The sequence below is a fragment of the Thermobia domestica genome, chromosome 3 (genome assembly GCF_964235325.1).
Source record: "Thermobia domestica chromosome 3, izTheDome1.hap1.1, whole genome shotgun sequence".
NCBI lineage: Eukaryota > Metazoa > Arthropoda > Insecta > Zygentoma > Lepismatidae > Thermobia > Thermobia domestica.
Window position 1 is genome coordinate 89,566,073 of NC_137456.1, and position 22,574 is coordinate 89,588,646.

A 22,574-nucleotide genomic window follows, 5' to 3' on the forward strand; every position below is an offset into this window, starting at 1 on the left:
TTCTTCGACTGGCTTTAAAAAACTATCCATAAGGAAAGCCAATATTCATTAAGTACTGGTACTCGTTTTGCAAAAGCAATAAATCAACGACAAGAGGAAAATAGACAATAAGAAGCTGTAGACAGAAAAATAAAGATCACCTTGAACGAGGATGAAGCTAAGAAGACAGAATTAGTGGAAGATGTGTGCAATATTGATGAAGAAATAAAGCATTTGGAGAAGTGAAATTAATTACATAATAGTACTGATTTTTTTCCAGAAGATACGTTGTTAATATACCGCAGCCAGTTTTATGTATATACATCTACTCTTTTTCGTTGAGTGTCTCCGTGTGTCTTTCCCTTTTATATATGACGAAACTTTCATTATGTTATTAACAATATAGATTCAAGTTTCAGGAAAGATATTTAATGTCTTGCTCTGTGCATTAACTTTTATTAGGTGAGTGTTTTGTAATTTCATAAAGTTGTATTTGTTTTTATATTACTTCTTATTCTAGGAGAAAAATATATTGCTTATGTATCATCGTCAGGTTTGTGTTGTTTTTCCATCAATATAGAAAAGTCTATATGGCTAATATCAGGAAAAATCTCCAAAAACATTGTGGAAAGCTGCGAGAAGTCGGAATTCTTTCCGTAGTTTTTGTCGCACGCTGGCATTGTTTTGTTTTGTTTTTAAAGCAAACTATAAATAGTATTGGAAACATTGTAAATTACTCTTGATAGTAAATAGATAATTAACAATGTAAAGGGATATACACGTTCAAAACTTTGTTTGAACTTTTTGGTGTCATTGGTTTTTCACTTTTGTTTTAAATTTGAAGTTATGTATTTTTGTGTCAAGAACTTTTATTTTCCACATGAATTCCATTCATTTAGCAGTCTAGAATAGAGCTGAAGGAGAATACACTTTTGGTTTAATTTATTGTAATAACCAGGATATGTTATAAATTTCTTTCAGTATCTTAATAGTTTTCTTTTGTTTTTGTTTTTTCCCTTTTCGACACCAAGTGAATATGGTTATGGTAAATAATGAGATTTTATGCTTGCTTTGCTTTTATAAAACTAGTATTGATATGTATTATGGGAAAGATTTCAATTTTGTGTATCTGAAGTGTTACTATTCTGTATATTTTGCAGATGATGGAAGAGGAGCATAAAACCCGAGAATTCCATGCGAGGCCGATGCCCGTATTTAGATCTCCAACCGTTCCGGAAAAGAAGACTATCTTGCCAACACAACCTAAGCCCTTCTCTTTAGCGAAGGAGGAGCGTATCTACCACAAAGATGAGAAAATTAAGCAAAAGGTATGTTTGACTTTGGTTTATAGTAGGTCAGTATGCCGGTGAATTCTTCGTGTAGAAATAAGAATAAACAAGTTCAGAATGTCAAGCGTCGAGATTCCTTTGTCGTTTTTAGCATAAAAATAAACTTTATTATTGAATGATATATATGTACTCCAGTGTAATAAGTGAATTCAGTGTCATTCTGAATACGGAAGACATTTTATGAACTAACTGACTGGAAATACTAGATCTGCAAATTAGAAAAAAAACCTCTTCGAAAATGTATGTCTTTGAATCACAATCTTTAAAAGCTTAAACAGAGATTCAATTTAGCGGTCGCTTCGCTCTTGAGATACTTGATCTGGAACATTAAGTAGTGTAATTACAAAAACAGAGCTTTCAAATTAGGTTTGTCATATTGAACTTGGAATAGTATAGATTCAGATTGTAAGCGCAATTAATATTTCTTCTATATGTTTATTACTGACTTACAAAGCTACGATGCTGATATGCATTTACATCTCTTTTATGTCACATCAAAGACTGTTCCCATGGCGTGGTGTGATATCAACATTATGCCCAGTGATATGCTGTTTTCAATAACTTCTGCAGAAAGTTCTCAAACTGCATTCTAATATTTCAGAGGTTTAACTACTGCGTGCCAATTATTGTATTCTCTTTCCAATTATTCTTAGTTCAGCCTTGCCTGGTCAGATAGTATTTTTCAGTTTGACATCAGCCGCGCACTATATAACTATAGCAAGTGCAATGTGTCCCATAAATCTGAAATCGAACAAAAAATGTTTAGTTCGTAGGTATTTTAATATGGCCGCCGTCAACTGTTACGCAAAAGCAAGCTGAAGACTATCCTTCCAGCCTCGAATGACATGACCTTGCCGATGTCACGTCTCCACATCTACTTGTCCAGCAAGTACTACTTCAGTGCCATGAACTACTTGCTGAGGGCTATGATCTTCGGTTTTGTTGGGTGCCAGGCCATGTTGGCATCCCTGGAAATGAGCTGGCCGACACTGCTGCAAAGGAGACTGCTCCTCATGGTTGTCGTTGCCGCCTCCCTGTCCCCAGCACTGATGTTCGTCACGTCTTTTCTCGTCTTCTGCATCAACGCTGGCAGTCATCATGGGATCAGCAGATCAATAACAAACTCCCGCCCTTCTCGACTGGAAGAGAGGACTTTGGCTCGTCTTCGGATTGGTCATAGTCATTTGACACACGGACACCTGCAGAGAACTCCTCCTCCTGACTGTCGCCTCTGTGGTCAACGCTTGACTATTCGTCATTTTCTTGTGGACTACGTGCCTCGTGCGCCTGTGCGTGTTCAGTTTGGCCTGCCCACTGACCTCCGAACTCTGCTCAGCGATGATCCTGGCATTGTCTTGAAGGTGTTCCGCTTTCTGCGACATCAGCAAGTTTTATCAGCCATTTGACTTTTCTGTAACTGTGCAGTGTTTTGTTCTGTGGGTGCACAGTTTTTAACATTTCTTACATTATTTATTTATCTTTTACTTTTCTTTTTCTGCACTCAGTCTGGTACCCTGAGTGACTGTTTTAGTGTGTTTCTTATGACCTTCTCTCCTACGGTCAGTTTGGTTTTTAGCTGTGTGTGTTTGCGTCTCTTCGCATTTACTGCGTGTACTCTCACCTAGTGATGGGTGCTAAAAGACTTCCGTCGTTGGCGTACCCACCCCAATCTTTTCAATTTAATTCAATTCGAATGACATGACAGAGGATATCAGAAATGATTTGGGCACATGACACGAAACATTCTCTTAAGTTGATCCATGCATTGAATTTTTTCACTGAACATCTTGTCTTTCAAATATCCTTACATAAAAATTAAGGAGTGTAAAGTCTCGATTTCTAGGGTGGAACATTCAGCCGATTCTGAATCAATCCAATGATTATGAATTCGCTAGTCTAGCCATATTGTCTTCACTACAAGATACGGCACCGTTCTGTTCAAAACAAAGTCGGAAAGTTCTCTTCTAGATAAGTTTTGAAACATCAAGTATGTCTGTGTAGTCCTGTTCTGCTCAAGAAAGAAGGGATTGATATGATTCGATCCTTATATATGCCACAGCAAACCATATAGTGATTTCCATCTTGTGCCTTTCCATTAGGGGGTTTAGTGGTATCCAGTAAAGTGGAATATGCTTGTTAATCCTGCATTGATGTAAACAAAATGTGGATTGGTTACTGAAACGTAGAGTAAACGAAAAGAGAGTTAATTTTACTTTGATAAAGAGCCCAGTGACAGAATTGAACCCAGTCGGGATCGTCATCACATAGTGTTTGTAATAACAGTACTTTGTGCGGATGCTATTAATTACTTTTCAGAATATAGTAGGTGGGGCTTCTAACGACCTTCTCTTTGTGGATGGATTTCTTAAAGTTTCCAGAGAACACTGCCAGAATATTACAAGTAATCTGCTCATCTGTTGATGTAGGTGGGCCGCTGAGAGATTTTGTCTGCTTGATTTTTTTATATTCATGCAATTGGTCACAATAAGCGGTCAATCTGGATGTTAGATTAAATTCTGTGCGACTTTCCCCTTACAGCGACCTCCAACATATACGATCGTTGGAATTTGTTCCTTAACACTTAATCTCGCTCAAGCTGTGAGCCTGCAAAGAAAGACTACCGGTAGTTTCATATGTTTCAGATGTATGGAACACCATGTATGGTTTCACACTACAATTTATGTAGAGCTTAGCGTCCCTTTCAGCAGCGAGGCTATGTGAAACGTGAACCTACAGCTTAACGTGCGATCCAAATTACGTGAATTCCCACCGGGAATTGAAGCCAGGTCTCCCACACCAAAGGTGCGTACGCTAACCATATAGCCAATAGGAAGTTCATGAGGCATTTGTATTAATAAGTTACATAATTGATGATTAGAAGTCTTGTCTTGGTTACAAATTTCATTTTTAGTGGGGATTTTCTTGCTTTTGAAGATCTATGTTCAATTCCTGAGGGAAAATGCATGTTGTTTTAGACAGTTAGGATATTTAAGTTTCGACAGTCAGAATTACTATGAGATCAAATATGTTCACTAGCATCATCCAATTATAGGATTGTGTGGAATCTCCAGTCTCTTTGGAATATTATAATAGTAATTTGAATCCTACTATTGGTTGATATTGCTTACAATTTTAACACATTGGTTATAAGACTATCTTTAACGATATTGTTTGAATTTTACAGCGCATTTTTCATATTCAACATATATTAAGAAATAAAGCTATATTAATATATATTGAAATTTTAAAATGTGTTATTTTTAGTATTAGCTTAATGTGAATAAAATATCCACTTCAGATGCGGTCAAAAAATGAAATTGCAATATTAGGTTAATCAAAATAGTTACCGCCTGCAATCTTCCATAGCTCAGCCAACGAGTGAATTCCTTGATGAATGAAATATGCAGTCTGTGATGCGAAGAAGTCCTCAACTCCACATTGCATCGCATAATTATGAAAGAAGTCTTCTCTCCCAAGAAGTGCCGAAAGAGATGGTAGTTATTCGGAGATATAGGTGAAGGGGGATATGGTAGGTGAAGAAGGATTTCACTGCAACATAAGGACACCATGCCTGTTGACCATTGCTGGATGTTTGCGGTGCACTTCGTGGAGTCAGCAGTGTGGTGACGATCTGCGTTAATAGTTTTGTCTCGCCTGAGGAAGACATGATGATTACTCCACCATGGACCACCATATCAGCAACAACACCTTGTGTGGGTGGAGAAGTGGTTTAGGAGACCGTCCTGACGTTGATTATGATCCAACCATCCTCGTGACTGGCTACAATTCTTATAGCAGATCCATTTTTCATCTGAAGTAACATTTCGATATAGCAGTCTTTTCCGATAATTCCTTGCACTCAGAACTTCACACTTCCAGTTGGCGATTCTTGTTGGCCGATGTCAATTCATATGCGATCTATGAATCCAACTTTTCACCTTACCGATTGCATGGAGCCTATTGAGAATGGGAATATTACAAGGATTTCGTCAGTGAATGCTAAGCCAATTTTATAGTAGATGCCATAGGTCCCCTGGAAAAATCCCGTTGATAGGCAACAACTTTATAGATGTCTGGCGTATCGTGAAGTTGTCACGAATGGAGGCAAAGCCAAATCACAAATGACAAACTTCTTCCTATGTTGGGACACTAAAGAAAAATATAGATTATACATATGAAGAATAAAGCTTCAAACACAAGACACAGGAAATTTCGCTACATATGCACAATTATATGGGAAGATAGTGCATCAAAATCAGACTTAAGCACAATTAAAGCTATCACAAACTATTTAATGCAACTAAACTAAATGTTAAAAATACTACCATGGTATGGGTACACACGTGAGATTTCGTTAATATGCTGTTCTTTTCAACATTCTACAGAAAGATTACGAGCGAAGTGTCTACGCGATTTTCTGTTCCATGGACGAGCTGCACAGTTGCTGTAAGGATTGGATGTTGGCTAGCGCCTTCTACAAAGCTACATTGTCTCATTATCAGCGCTTTTTCTGTATGGGCCGTACTTTCGAAAGTCTCAGAATATGCAGCTTTTATTCACGCGAAGTCTGCTAGTGCATCACCATTGGCTAACACTGTTCTTGCACCTGGTAGCAACTGACGTGAGATCAGCTAAAGGGGAAGTTTCCCACGGTCTCGATGGTAATTGAAAACAACGCACAATTGATTATACGAATATAGAAACTTGTGAAAAAACACTTCACTGCATTAAAAACATATTCCGATGTACAATGAACGAAATTCGCTAAAATAAAATATTAAATATACAGTAAAATATGAATATTATAAGCCGCCAAACAACAGCAATGTCACCGGAACGAAATTTAACAAAACTAGTGGCGAAGGGTGTGTTCATTCGCCATTTCTGGTCCAATTGCACATTTTTGCTTACTGTACAGAATGTCCAAGTTTGAATTTGTAAAGAGAAATCAATTGTATGCTTACCAAGGTACACTTTCTTACGACCTTGTTCAACTACATATTCTTGATTGTCTGGGTACACCAGTGTGTTTGCTGGACATGCACAGAGCTTGTGTCGTTAGACACGTGACCGTAGTCCATTCCTGTGTTGTGCTGCTGAGATATTTTTCTCACCAGACGTAAAACTAGACATTTCACTCTCATCAACGTAATATTTACAAAACATTATAATCTACAATTAACATTGTTCTCAAGAAATTCCGTATTCCCAGGGAAAAATGGATTTACTGTAATGATTGGTTACGTATTTATCAACAATGAGGAAACTTCTTAAAATTAATAGTTAATGGCATTAAAAGTTAGGGTACTGATAAATGGAGGAATAGAAGTTACATTGTAAAACTACCTATTCTTTCATAATATGTTTTCTACGTTGTAAAGTTGAACAAACAACCTTAAGTCCTGTGAAAATTAGCGATAGTAGTCGTTGGGATTATATTATAATAAGAAGATTTACCTTATGCTTCGTAGAAAATTGTGTGTCGAGCTTTCCTCACTACTCGAGAGACTTACATAAAGTTAAGAATTAAGAAATGTTTAAAATAAATAGAAAGAAGAACACAGGGAACAAGGAAAATGAAAATGAAATGAAATCTTTGAGTTTTACGTCCCACGGTTATGCCGGTTAGGCTAAAGGAGACGGTGATTATGAGAAATGAATGAAATGGTGGAATGAAGAAAGTGGGAGGAAACGGGAGAACCCCGAGAAAACCCACGCACACGGTGTTTGTCCAAGGGAGCAAGGAATTCCTACACACTCCAATAATGCTCTTTGTAGATAATTGGATTGTGACTACCAACTTTCAGTCCGGTTAAGTTGGTGGTCACGACCTGCGTAACTAAAATTACAATTTTTGTATTAATTCCTTTCATTTGCCTTTCCTTCTTAAGTGTAATTCTTAACTCAGTAGGAATCTCTCGAATAAAGACAAAAGTATGGTACGAATAAATTTCATATGAAGCTTAAGGTGATACGGATAATTTTTATACGAAGCTTCAATCCTATTCCTTCGTATAATTTCGTAGTCAAATCATTTAGAGACACACTATATGTTATACATTTTCCTTTATTAAGCAGATGGAGGAGGAACTTCAAGCGTTGAAGGAGGCTGCTAACTTTAAAGCTCAGCCAGCAACTGTAATCCACAAGGAACCCTTCATTCCGAAGAAAGTGAGTAAACCATTGACAGAGATCACGCAATTCGAGCTGAATACACAAAAGAGAGCGCGTGAGAGAGAGAGATTCGAACAACTCAAGAAAGAGAAAGAAAATGAAATAGAGAAATTGCGCAAACAGGTGAGTGTTTCTTTATAAATGGAAAGTAGGAGATAATGGGATTTATACGATTTATAGTGAATCTTGTTTGTTTATTTTTAGCTAATGGTGTACATTATTAGTTTGAGTACACTATTTAGGAAATACTGTTTTTCACATTATTTTCGCTAAGTTGCCAATACCATATTTTTGTACAAAGGTCAGTAACTTACTCTGTTGCAGAATAAGTTGAATTCCTTACACCCCAAAGCACAGATTTTTGTTGAAATGAAAATTAACAGTTCCATCGATTTCTTGACTTAACCGTTTATAGAGAAGGAAAAAATTAATATATTGATGTCTATAACAAATAAGATGCAGAGATATATTCATAATGTGTCAGCACATACATGATTGATTAAAGCCAATATTTGGGAAATATTTTCCATTCGATCTTATAGGTTGCAGAAAAAGTTCCTAGAGAAAGATTAAATGAGGCAAGGAGAAAAGAATGGTTATCCAAAACACCTTACAAAAATTGTTTAACAGTGATCGTTAGAAATAAACTACAGTTGGCGCATTTTTAAACGTTAATGTTAAATTTTACCTCATCTTTTAATATTAATTTTTTCCTCGAAATGCTAGATGCAATTCCTTCTTTGCCGCAATTTTGACAACCTCATTGTTCTCTCGATGGCGCGGTGCTAACTGATTAAATGAGGCGTCATATCTACTTGATTATACTTATATTGATATATGAGTATGTATCTGTTTGATTTGATTATTTCAAACTTTCTTGGTATGCGTTCTTCCCTCAAAATAAATGACAATGTTCCACAACCATATAGCACAACAGGCATAATTACCGTTTTACGTATTTTAAGCTTAAAATTCTACGACAGAATACCCGAATGTAAAAGAGTTTGGACTGGATAATCACACAAATTTTATGTTCACTACTTTTATCCGTGTGCACTTATAAATTTTCAAGTTTTCCCGCACGTCGTAATGTTCGTACGTTCCAAGTCCTTGTGGAGTCAATCCATTCTAAGTGATCAAGCATGTGCCGCTCGACCATCACCAAAAAATGTAATGTTTTAAATGAATGTTTATGCTATATCAGGGTAATTCAAAACCACAATTTTTTTTTACAACATCCCATAGCGATGCAGCGGTTGCCGCCGTTTCGCGTTTTTTCGATTTTAGACGTTTATGTTTTTTGAATATCTCAGCATGTATTTGTCCTACCAAATTGAAAATTGCTGGACGTCTCGAACTCGTGCAGAGCTAAAACTTTGATCTCTTTTAACATGTTTGCCTAAAACCACTTGAAGAGGGTGAAATCAGGGCCTACAGTAGCAACATTTTTGGACATTGAAGACACGTTTGGGAAGAGGAAGCAACTGACGTAGAGGTCTGAATTTGTGTGTGCATGTAGTCCGTGGGTAATATTGGGTTTTATTAAATTTTGTACTTATATTTAAAGCCATATTCCTACTTAATATACCATTTAAGAATATATGTTCTACTGTACACACGAAACTATGGAATTTCTGTGTGAGAGTTCGTCTGGCGCGGGTTCCTAGTTCCATCCCAGCTTCCGACAAGTGCATTTTGTGGTGGACAAACATCGTGTGCATGGGTTTCTTCGGGTGGTTTCGCAATGCCACCATTATTATCCATATCATCACAGTCTCCCTTAACCGTGGTACATAATCATGAGACATTGAACTGAGCTTAAAAATAATAATAATAATAATAACAATAATAATAATAATAATAATAATAATTCAACCGTTTCCCTGTGATGCGATCACAAACAACGGAGAACATCGCTTTCAATATGAACAAAGGAGTCATGGAAATTCACCCCCTTCCCTTTAGAAAGAAAATTTTCAATAACATTGCAACACATGCCAGCTTATTTTTAATGAAAATTTGTATACCGAGTTTAATCTTCCTAACTTGGCGAGCTCGTGACATACTGTTTTTTACATGAATTTTGAACTTCCTCTACTCCTTCTCCTAGGATGCGCCCTTGAATGAAAGTAATATAAAAATCCCAGCTCAGTGTAGGTACTAACTACTGTATGTTCAAAAATTCATTTCAAACTGCTTAACTGTTTCCCCGTATGATGCGATCAGAAACAACAGGTAAAATTGCTTTCAAATTATAGAAAATACTTACCTTCCCCGCTTAAAATGGACTCTTAAAAATACTGGGACATGGATCCACTTACTTTTAGTGAGAAGTTTATAATAAAAAAATATCATCTTCCTAGCTTGACAGAATTGTGAGATACTAAAATTTTCGCATAGATTTTGACCATCCGCGCTCCCCCCCCTCCCCCCCCCCCCATAGAACACACATTTTAATCAAAGTAACCTGATGAAACATCTAGTTCGAAATACGTGATAGCTGCATCCAAAACTTCATTCCAAACGGTTTAGCCGTTTTCCCGTGTTGCGCGCACAAACAAAATCTATTTTTATATAATAGATTACAGTTGAACAGTGTTACTGCGAATTTGATTGAGCGCAAATAAAGTTCAGTATGAATGGTTCCCAAACCTTCTTTGCTTTCAATGATCTGTTCTGGTTGTAAATACATATTTTAAGCCAATGTTGAAACTAAACATACACTAGGAAGTACGATTAAAAGAAAGTAATTACAAGGATGAATCAAAAAGTAAGGTGAAATTGCCTGTCAAACCCATAGTATTGTGTGTAGCTAATTAATTCTTTTCCATGTTATAGGTAATCTGGTAATAGAAGTGTGACGGCTTGTACAACATTCTATGTCCACCCGCCTGGTGCTGAGAGCAACTCAAAGATGGCGCAACGACTGGAACATTTCACCAAGGAGGAAGTGCGCGGTGTCATTCGTTTTTTCTGGGCCAAGGGAACAAAACCATGTAATATTCATCGAGAATTGGTGCAGGTCTACAGAGATAGTGTTATGTCGCTGAAACAAGTGTACGTGTGGTGTAACGCATTTGCAAGTGGTAGGAGTATTGTCACAGATGATGGCAGAAGTGGCAGACCATCAACGTCCATCACCGACACGAATGTGGCTGTCGTTGATGCCATGATTCGTGAAGACAGAAGAGTGCGGTTGCAGGACATTGCCAATGAATTGAATATCTCTTATGGTTCCGTAAGCGGTATCGTCCATGACCAACTGGGTTCTTTGGTGTAATGTTCCAGTCGTTGCGCCATCTTTGAGTTGCTCTCAGCACCAGACGGGTGGACATAGAATGTTATACAAGCCGTCACACTTCTATTACCAGATTACCAGTAACATGGAAAAGAATTAATTAGCTACACACAATACTATGGGTTTGACAGGCAATTTCACCTTACTTTTTGATTCATCCTTGTATAATCATATTACGAATATTATTTCAATCCAAGTTTTGAAGTGCATTTTTTGAGGTGGGCTTTATTGTTCTTTTATTATATACTAGCAGCGTTCACCCCGCTTCGCTGCGGTCACCCCGGAACGCAATAAACTTTGTTACTTAGATAATTTTTACTTTTTCGCTTTCAAGTGATATGATAAAAACCACAGAAGATTGCAGTAAATGTTAACATTATATCGCCTGTCATTTATGTTAACCCGCCCCGCTTCGCTGCGGTCACCCCGGAACGCAATAAACTTTGTTACTTAGATAATTTTTACTTTTTCGCTTTCAAATTGCAGTAAATGTTAACATTATAGCGCTGTCATTTATGTTAACCCGCCGAGTGACACGGTCATGCGGGTTGCATATAAATACGTTTATTTTTATACCTATGATGAACTAACAAAGGATTTGTACGTTATGGACACTTGAATGGTCAATTATCTCAAGACACTGGTAATTAAAAATTAAAGTGATATGATAAAAACCATCTAGGGTCCAAATCCTAATAACCCCCCAAAAATGAAAGAAATTGGTTCAGCCGTATTAGCGTGATGAGCTAACAAAGGATTTGTGCGTTCTCTTTTATATAATAGACTAGCAGCGTTCACCCCGCTTCGCTGCGGTCACCCCGGAACGCAATAAACTTTGTTACTTAGATAATTTTTACTTTTTCGCTTTCAAATTGCAGTAAATGTTAACATTATAGCGCCTGTCATTTATGTTAACCCGCCGAGTGACACGGTCATGCGGGTTGCATATAAATACGTTTATTTTTATACCTATGATGAACTAACAAAGGATTTGTACGTTATGGACACTTGAATGGTCAATTATCTCAAGACACTGGTAATTAAAAATTAAAGTGATATGATAAAAACCATCTAGGGTTCAAATCCTAATAACCCCCCAAAAATGAAAGAAATTGGTTCAGCCGTATTAGCGTGATGAGCTAACAAAGGATTTGTGCGTTCTCTTTTATATAATAGATATATATATATATATATAAATGTGAGATTTAGCCAATAAAACCCATTGGGGAATTTTTGACTGGGGAAAATCCCAACAACCCTGCCTGTAGCTGCTCCCAAAGTCCTGGAAAAAATCGTTAAGTTCGGGAATTATGCCAATTTGGCATGTTTCACTGTCTAATATACTGATATTCAATTCTATTTATTCTTGTTTTAACTGTCAACTCATGTAGGAGACTGTTGTCCTTTCGTTTGATCTTCATTCTGCAGTCAGTGTTTACAGCGAGTAAGTGTTCACTGACTTGGGAATGCAGATCAAACGAAAACACAACAGTCCCCTGCATGAGTTGACAGTTAAAACAAGAATAAATAGGATTGAATATCATTGATATAACAAACAGCAAGAACAATGAATACTTACGGACGTTTTGTCAAGTGTACATTTTGACTTGTCTCGCCTTCTCCTGATAGCGGCATTCTTCACCAGTGCTGCTGTGGGTGTGGTAAGATAATGTTACAACTAGAAGAAAGAAACTAGATTGAGGGCCTGACTGGACTAACCATTCATTCTACTTTATTTTACTTCACAACAACGAATTTCCAGTTGAATTTGTGAACAAAACACCTCCTAGAGTATGATGTTATTACTTAATACTTTGACCCCCTTCTGTTCAAAAACACAAAACGCGCTTTCTTGTGTTATGGTATACTAAAGGATTAACTATTCCCAAAATTTCAGATTTTTTTTTTTTTTTTTTTTTTATCATCCAGGCCCAATGAAGATATTGGATATTAAAACATGCCAAATTGTTTTTTATTATTATTATTATTATTATTATTATTATTATTATTATTATTATTATTATTTAAAGGCTTTTGGGAGCAGCTACAGGTCTGTAAATTATTGTGTATAAACTTATGACCCCGGACTACATGCACACACAAATTCAGACCTCTACGTCAGTTGCTGCTTCCTCTTCCCAAACATGTCTTCAATGTTAAAAAAATGTTGCTACTGTAGGCCCTGATTTCACCCCTTTCAAGTGGTTTTAGGTAAAAATGTTATGAGATCAAAGTTTTAGCTCTGCACAAGTTCGAAACGTCCAGCAATTTTCAATTGGACAAATACATGCTGAGATATTCAAAACAAAATAAACGCCTAAAATCGAAAAAAAAAAAAAAAAATGCAAAATGGCAGCAGCCGCTGCGTCGCCATGGGATGTTGTAAAAAATAATTAATTGTGGTTTTGAAGTACCCTGATATAGGATAAACATTCGTGAAAAAAACTAATTTTTTTTTAAAAGGTCGAGCTGCAATTTTTATTTTTCTCGATCACTTAGCATGGATTTACCCTATGTTAAAATGAAAGTTATTATTAATTGGGTTGTTATCTTTCATATCGTATCTACTCTGCAGTTCTTCCTACCTGTTCAAGCACGCTTGAAGAAGTCTGTAATTTCCTTCTGAACCGTGTCTGCTGCCGCTGTTCGTAGCCCCGCCGCTTCCACTTCCTCAAATGCCAAAAATGCATTGCTCGGCACCGTGTTGATATGTTCAAAAAGATAGCGTTGCAAGTTTTCCAAACTTTTGATAACTTTTTTGGAACTCACTGGTTGTTTCACATTTTCCACTTCTGCCTCATCATCGGAATCTGCTTCGTCTTCCTTCGTAGCCTTCCTCACGCTTTCCACAATTGAATGATCAATATCGGGATCCTCAATTACAAGCGCACCACCTGCAGCGACGTACTCGACAAACGTAGTTCTCTGTGTCGCTGCTTCCTGAAATTCATTCCAAGTTTCAGGATCAACAGCCTCTTCCGCCGCATTTGTAGCAATAACTTCAAGTTCATCACGATGATGATTTGCGTGGCGCCAACAATTTGCGACGACCTGTGGCTTCAACTTACGTCATGCCGCTGCGAGCATTTGAATTGCCGAATGTAGAGAGATGCTAGTTTCCCTCTCAAGGCGGATGTTAAATAACATCCTTTCAAGCACCCTCTTGCGGAAATGGCATTTCACGGCATTTCTGGTGCCTTGGTCCAAAGTCTGCATCTTTTAAGTGCAAGGAGGAAGGAAAAGAAGGGTTGTAGCCTTCAGAGTTAAAACCGTATTGTGTATGGTGCAATTGTCCAAAAGCAACAGTACGTTTCTTCTCGCGTTTTCTGTTTTCTTATCGAAGTCCAGAAGCCACTCGCAAAAGATTTCCTTCGTCATACACGGTTTCTTGTTGGCATAATACTTAACAGGAAGATAATTAACTCCCTTGAAACAGCGCATTTTTACACCTTCCTACCACAAGTAACTTCCGCAAGTCTGACCCATCATTGTTGCAGCACAACAACGCGGTAATGCGAACTTTATTGTTTTTTCCGCCTCCACACTTGTCTCCTCTAACGGAGAAAGTGTTTTGCGATGAACTTTGATAAAGTACCCTAATGCCTTTTCTTCCAGTCCTTTACACTGGCATCATTCACTGAAGCATTCTCACCACAAACACTCTTCAGTCCAATGTTGTGTCTGTGTCTATCTTTGAACCGTTGTAGCCAACCATTCCCAGGCTCAAAATGATCGTGACTCAGAAGGGTAGCAAACGTCGCTGCCTTTTCTTTGAGCATTGGCCCAGACTGGAATATTTGTCGCCCTTACGTCGCAAAACCACTTAAAAAGGGCATCTTAAACGTCACTATACATAGCACCTCGCATTTTCTTCCTATTCACAGCCATACGGTTTTCATTTAACTTCTCCCTTATTTTCATTTTATTTCTTATAATCGTTGAGAGCGTGTTCGGCGGGATTTTTTTTTTTTTTTTTTTTTTTTAGCAATCTGATTTTTCTTCAATTTTCTCTCTTTAACTTCGTCTATAATTTTCACTTTTGTCTGACGAGATATGACTTTCCTTTTGTTTGCCATCTTTCAGTCTAGCGATACACAAACACGAGTTAAAGGAAATCAACTTGCGGCGTGTTCCTACCTTACAGCTAACGAAAAACTCTCCTCATTTTCCGCATCTAAGGCAATGAGCTCCAGTTAAAAAGAGAGATTTTTTTTTAAATCCCGACCTTGAACTGGTGGACGCGTGTTGCCAGAAATATCTGCACCCGGGGCGATTTCTGCTATCATCCGAGTGGGAGGGAGAGGAGTGAGTCATACCTGGCTTGCACAGCGACAACAGCTATGAAAATCAGTTTTGCGGTAGCTGAGTTATCTACGAACAGAAGAAAAGAAAACGTGATCCAGTTCTGAAAACTTCGCTATAAGTGGTCTTTGCGGAAAATATTGTTTGTAATATACGGTCATTTCTTCCATGTTTTAAATAGGCGGTGTGACGGGGATTTCATTTATGTTCGTAATAACCAATAATTCGCTATTTCCGAGTTCGTTTGGCTGCACACTATATTATTATTATTATTATTATTATTATTATTATTATTATTATTATTATTATTATTATTATTATTATTATTATTATCTCTGATGATTCTTCCCGGACTAGTCGCCACCCGGAAATCCAAACAGGGGACTATTTTACCTCAGGAAGAACCATCATTATATTTATTCTCCTCCTTCGTCCCTCCTGGGAAAAAGATAATGTGGTAGTATTCCCATTTCCTTTCCACATCTCCATGCCGTTGACCAGCTCTGTGGTTCATCTGCCGTTTCGGACAGTTTTCCCTGCTAAGAACAAGAAGGTGCTCCAACCTCCAGTCGCTCATCCGCCCTCCGAAAAATTCATATTTGGAATTAGTCATCGTCGATCTGTTTTCTCTTCGGGACATTACGTTTGGCAGCGAACCTGTTTTTCTAAATTTCCTTAACTACAATGTGCTTCAGCTCAATGGAATAGTATCGTCGGAGAGGAGGTGGTTCACAAATTTCGGCGACCGTTTTCCATAATAACTGCACAGTACAGCGTAGTGCCGAACGTTACTGTGTGCTAAGAGAAATAGAAGAGCAAAAGGAGGAGCTGGAAAACGGCATTTACTAAAAAATGGTTGAATCAATTGTGAAGAATACAATTATGGCAAGTTACGGTGAAGTATATGAACTAAGTGAACCTACCGGGTACGCATGCTGTACAAAAGGAGATTGTACTTGAATCGAAGAACATTATTGTTTTCTTATTTTATTTGTGTTGGATTATCAGACGCACAGTACCAGCAAATCATCAAAGAGGAGGTTAAGTGCCTTTGTTCAGAATGTACGAAGAAAATTGAACGGAAATCTAGTGATGATATTTAAAGATTGATTGAAACAAGCGCTGCGTGAACGCTAGTGTGGACAAAGGTAGTTCTGAAGTTAACTCTGGTACGGGAAAGGGAGATTCATCTCGAGTTAAGTCCAAATCCAAGAAAGGATTTAATATGAAAATGATTATGGGGCATTTACTGTTTTTGAGAGTTTAAGCTGGAACAACATTGGAAGCTATGGGTTCTCTCAAGCCGGAAAATAAAATAATGCGGGAAGAAATTAAAGAACATGAACGTGAAAGTAGACAGCTGAATCAGGAACTCAAAAATGAAATGAAAACGAAGAGAGAAGAGTAGAGAATAGATTTAACTAAAGAAGTATCCAAAATTGAGCTACTGGTAAGACAGATGTGCGATAAAGTAAACTGCCAAGAGGAAAATTAAAGGAATTAAACAGTTCTATGAGAAATCTAAACGAGCGGGTACTCTGGAAAGAGAGAAAAAAATGACCATATAATTATTACAGAGGCTGTGGTGAAGAAAGGGGAAAAAGTCGTGAAGAAATGCGCTTACCGCCATGAAGACAACGTAAGTGTCATATTAAAGAAGAAAATTGAAACTCTAAGAAGAATAACCTATTCGTACAAACAAGGATGGAGAAGGTATGAGTGATGTTATGAGTTCTTTGCAGGGGGTAATATACACATTTCTGTTCGAACTGTAACATTAGTTTAACATATGTGACACCCACCGCAAGTGGTACTATTGATAATACATATGTTTGGGTACTAATATATTTATTACTAGTGTCAGTAAACCTTGTAACCGATCTACTTTTGACAATAATGCCATATTTTACGCTGATGTAATTCGGAAATTAGTGAATCTAAAGTTTAATGTCACGATCGAGGTCGATATGCGAAATCGAATAGTAATCCTAAAGCTCGAAGTTACTAAATTTGTAATAATTTCACCAAAAACAAGGTAACCTCTGAATCGAGCGATCTAAGAAGCAGCGAAATATCGCTCAACCCAATTGATTTACGCGACTTTTCGCGCCTTAGCGGGCAATTGCTGTCTGGTTCCGCAAGAACATGTATTGAAGATGTATATTCTATTGTCTCTGTGGGACCTTTACGTTTAGCAACGAACCTGCTTCTTATTTAAATTTTCGTGACAACTATATCATGGTTCACGTATCCATAGGCTTACAACGTTGGAGAGAAAGACGATGCACAAGAATAACCATGGAAAGTGAAACATAAAACTTAATTTCATTTGTTTTTTTGAATCTTTCCTTACAAATTTTTATGTTGCTTGGATGAAGTTCTAACAATGTTTCTTTTACTAATTGCTATTGTAATTATGGTATAATAAAGTCAAAGTAAGAAACAAATACACGTACTTTACTTCAAATTGCATTATTTGCTTTTGTGTAGAATAGAAAAGTGTTATTGTTGGTAACTAATTGGTTTGTTTTACAGAGAGAAATGGAAGAGGAACAAGCCCGACAGGAGGAAATAGCAAAACTTCGTCGTCAAGCGGTTCACAAGGCTCGACCTTTCGTCCTGCAGCCACCACCAGAGATCCTCCCTTCGGACAAACCACTAACTGACCCACAGAGTCCCAAATTTTCTTCCCTCTCTCATTCCAAACATTCACATATGAGCGACGATTAGTGACAAATTGTGAATTTAGATAATATCAAATTTTGATTTCCTTTTAATGGTGAATAATTTTTTATTGATCTACAGTACAGTGGAGACAAACAATTGTGGTTATCCCAGTTGGGAACGATGTGATAAGTGTCAGCTTTCCTGCGAGGATTGTTACAAGATAAGAATTTTAGCAGGTGCTTCATTTGTAAATAAGGATTCTTTTGTATTTAAATCTTATATTGTGTGTGCTTTGCTATCAAACTATTTCTTTCGTAAGTTTTAACTTGTAGTGACCTGGTTAGTTTTATAAGATTAATGTTCAAGTATTATCGTCCTTTTAGGAAGTTATAAGGAATGAGTGAGTGCTAAGACTTGTAAGACTGAAATTATTACGTATGTGTGTGTGTATATATATATGAACTTGAAGCTCACGATTGAAGGTAGAGAATTTCGAGTAAGAATGTGTTGAAAGTTGTTGCATTGTCTCAGTATATTCAATGTATCATTATTGTTGGACAATTATTCAACAAGTTGTTCATTTCAGAAATATTTTAAATGCATCTGATTTTACCAAAATAACATCAAAGCGTCGTATTGACTGGACGTTGGGCCTTCTGTTACGATATTGTACTTTTATAGTAGTAAGGAGATATCCATAAACTAAATTTACGATGTAAAGGGTCTCAAAATATGTATATATATATATTTTGTGAGTACTATTAAGAATCTAAATATATATTTAAAAAAAACGAATATTTGACTTCTAATGTAGTGTAGTGTTTTAAATATACAATAAATTTTTAAAATAGTGTATTTTATTTCTTGTTTTCGTTTGGAGTGCAAATAAACCACATTGAAGTGCTTACTTTATAGAAAGGAGCTTAGATTTTCAATCCAAATTTTTGTAAGCCGGATCGATTTTTTTGGTAATAAGGGAAAACATTTTTTATGCAAGTTTAGACTAATCAATATATTTTCGACTATTAAGAAAGTTCTCTTCGGATATGAAATTTTGTGTTAGTCGTTTTAGCTGATTTGTATTTAGACAAATCAAGACGTTTTCTCTTTAGAGTATAAATCAGTATTCTAGGAAATGACATTCAGGAACAAATAAATAAGTTATATGATTTAGGAACACAAAATGGTTATTCCAGATCAACCTTAAATAAATGGCAAATACAGGCATTAAAACTCTACGAGAACAACAGGGAAAAAGGGAATGACGATTACTGACATATACTCTAAGGTGCAGTTTTCTAAATAAACTTTGAGCTTTCACCACGAACGTTGCTCCTATTTAGAATTCCATTTTCACGATATTTCTTCAATACCATTGAAAGTGGATTATTTGTCATATAGATCTTAGCTTAGTTAACTTGAGATTTCGCCAAGGGAAGATAGGTATATTTCCAAATATTTTTGAAATTCTTCAGGAGTTCGCGGCTCTCTTCGTCAGTCAGACATGGAAAACAAGAGGATAAATATACATAACAAAAACGCGTCTTGTAATTACGTCCTAAGTTTAAGAGAATTCTTGCTTCTAAAATTTCGTGTAAACAATGACAATTCTTTAACTTATACTGTATAAACTCATTAACTCATATGATTAAAATTGCGTCGTATAAATTGTTGCCAGGTCCAAACTATACAGTGGTTGCCTCTGTATGACACCTGAGTGAAACGGAGTAGTGCATTATCTGCATTATACAACTTGATAAAATTATTTTTGTAAACCTCGTATTTTTGAATATCGCTGTTGACAAAATCTCCTGATTGTCTAGATTACCTTAATTAAAATTCAACAGTATTTTTAGTACTTATATAGAGGAACTCAAAAACGTCTCTTTCAATGTTGAAATATTTAACTGTGATTTTGTGTGTAGTTTAACGTTTCTTTATTGCCAAGACAGGGATGGACTTACAGTTTATATATTTCCACGAACTCTGACCTCTGCTACAACGGTAAGAACTGATCATTTAGCTCCACCGCTGAAAAGATATGGAGACGGGGGAGGATGAGATAGACATACGCAAGTACGTATTTGGAACTAGGAAAGAATGTGGTTTGCATAAAGCATTACGCTATTATCACGATAATACTTTACATAAAAAAAATGCATGAGGTTTAGCATTGTTAAGAGTAAACGAAGAACAAATGGCAACCAAAACCTAATTTGATCTGCCAATTAAGTTTGGATGGACAACATACTGTCCGTGGGTTTTCTCGGGTATTCCCGCTTCCTCCCGCATTATCATTCCACCAATTTTTCCATCATCATTCCCTTGCCCTAATTCGTCTCCTTTAACCTAACGGGCGTAGTCCGGCGGGTTAAACTGAACGGTTTCATTTCATTTTTCATAGTGAGTAGTACGCATATTTTCTCTCTCTCTCTCTCTCTCTCTCTCTCTCTCTCTCTCTCTCTCTCTCTCTCTCTATCATCCGATGTTCACGTGTTGAAATCTAGTAAGTGCCTTTTTTTTTTTCTTTAAACATCTTTGCCTACCATAAAATGAGGCAATCATGTACTGTAATTAAAAAAAAAAAAACCTATGGGTATTTGAAATTTTGCAAGTAATGCAAAATTACGATTTAAAAAAATAATGTAGATCATAAAGATTTGAAAATTAGAATCCTCACAAAGAAGTTTCGTCGTCTGACCTGGAATTTGTCTCGAGCATCTCGAAATATAACCAAGAAGTATTTCCTTAGGTCTCGCATATTAATGAATGCAGTGTTCATTACAATATTAGGTATTTCATTTTCAGTCAATAATAATAATAATAATAATAAAGCTAGCTGCTTTCATACGTGTTTACCGTCATCGTCGATTTGCTAGTAGGTCCGATAGGAGTCTAGTTTGGAAAGATTCAACTGTACCTCGAGAATGAAAAGAGCTTTCAAAAAATAAACTTCAGACCACGAATACGGACCTTCAACGTTTTCAATGTTATAGCATATCAGTAGAGTTGTCACAATCTATGTGGAGGCTTCGACTTCTCAAGAGAAGGAAAAGAGCTTTCAGGAAACTTACACTCTGAATCATTCTCAAATTTACTAAGTTGTTTTCAATTTCACTGCCAGTATATGAGAAATTATTTTGGAGGGGCTTTGACTAAATGCGGCTTTAGTAGTGGTGCTGAAAAGAAAAAGCCTTGACAGAAGTTCATTTCTTTTCTTCATTGAATGTCAAATTCCGAAGATACAAGTCGCGAATAGAGCTGTTAAATAAACTTACCTCGCCAGTAACAATAAAAAGATAACTTCCTTGATAAATTTATTTTTGCTCCAATTGCCATCAAGACTCAACGCATATCTATTGCTATCCAACGTGGCAACGTGTCGTTGGTTCTTGGCACCGTACTACATGGGAAAGAACTAGATGAGGTGTTTCTTCTCTAACACAAAGACAACACTGAACATTTATACAACTGGACGGTATACTATACAAATAAGGTCAATATGGTAATTGGAAAGTAAATGATGGTAACATAGTGAAACACATATGCTTGTATCGGGGAGATTATATATTATATGAGACCGAAGACGGTAAATTTAATGGAAATTTACTGTTCTATTGTCTGACTGAAAATTTTTATACTGCAATAATTGCAATAACAAATATTTTACAATTAAATAAAAAGATTATAAAATGTGCATAAATGTTTATTAAGTTCATGGATGAACAATTATTAAAATATCGCAATAACTTGAAGCGGTATTAAATTCACTTGAGAAATATACGGTTAACAACATTGATATGATCATTTGCAGGATATTTGTAAGTCAAGCGAAAATGTCTGCTTTTGCACAATCCCTGTGTCGACTATATTCAAAATTTACTGATGCGAATGTAATATCTGTAGAATTAGCGTTCAGAAAATCTTCATGATAAATTCCTTAAGGGTCTTCACTACAGTGAAATTAAACTACAGCTAATTTTAGTTTTTCTGTAATATCTTCAAAATAAATAAAAATATTCGAAAAGCAGAAACGTAGTGAACTAGACAATACGATTTTGCATGTGATACCTTTACCACAATTCACCTATCTGCTTTTGGTATGCCGCTATTTATAGAATCCGCACAAAATGCAAATCGAAAGCAGATAGATTAGTTGTGATAACGGTACCGTATCACATGCAAAATCGTATTGTCTAGTTCACTACGTTTCTGTTTTACGAATATTTTTATTTGTTTTGAAGATAGTATAGAAAAACACTAAAATTAGTTTAATTTCCCTGTAGTGGAAACCCTTAAGTAAAACAACTATTTGCAGCATTTAAACACAACAATGAATATATGTGGGGGTCACGGTGACTCAGTGGTAGTGCTTACCTCTGTGTGTGAACCCTTGGTTCGATCCCCGGCCAAGTAACTTTGCGGTGGACAACATCGTGTCCGTAGGTTTTCTCGGGGTAACCCCGTTTTCTCCCACATTCTAATTTCACCAATTTGCCCATCATTCACTTACTTTAATCATAGTCTTCCTCAGCCTAAAGAGCATAATTGTGAGGCGTTAAACTGAAAGATTTCACACAGCAATAAATATGCTAGTTATTATAGTATTTTCCAGAATATTCTCCGTAAATATAATGATTACTAATTAAATATTAATTACTTTGACTAGATAATGCATCATTGTGTCTGTTACAGAAAGGTCTCAAATCTAATGTGAAAAGTGAATTTATATGATGGTGGTGAGTCTAACTGACGTCATGTTATTTTATGTCTGACAGTCTTTGCAAGAATTGAACTTTCAGAAA

General features: G+C 36.5%; 1 protein-coding gene across 2 annotated transcripts in view; it reads left to right on the forward strand.

Moving 5' to 3' along the window:
• The window catches only part of LOC145680597 (targeting protein for Xklp2 homolog), an 80,482-nt gene extending 61,858 nt beyond the window's left edge, over positions 1-18,624 (forward strand). Inside the window, exons 10-12 of one of the 2 annotated variants that reach the window (XM_081751273.1) lie at positions 1,140-1,307; positions 7,404-7,625; positions 17,638-18,624. In XM_081751273.1, the coding sequence (XP_081607399.1) occupies positions 1,140-1,307; positions 7,404-7,625; positions 17,638-17,832 (585 nt within the window). In that variant the 3' untranslated portion in view covers positions 17,833-18,624. The remainder of the gene's footprint in view (positions 1-1,139; positions 1,308-7,403; positions 7,626-17,637) is intronic. The other variant, XM_081751274.1, reaches the window with a different exon arrangement.
• Positions 18,625-22,574: the final 3,950 nt, after the last annotated feature.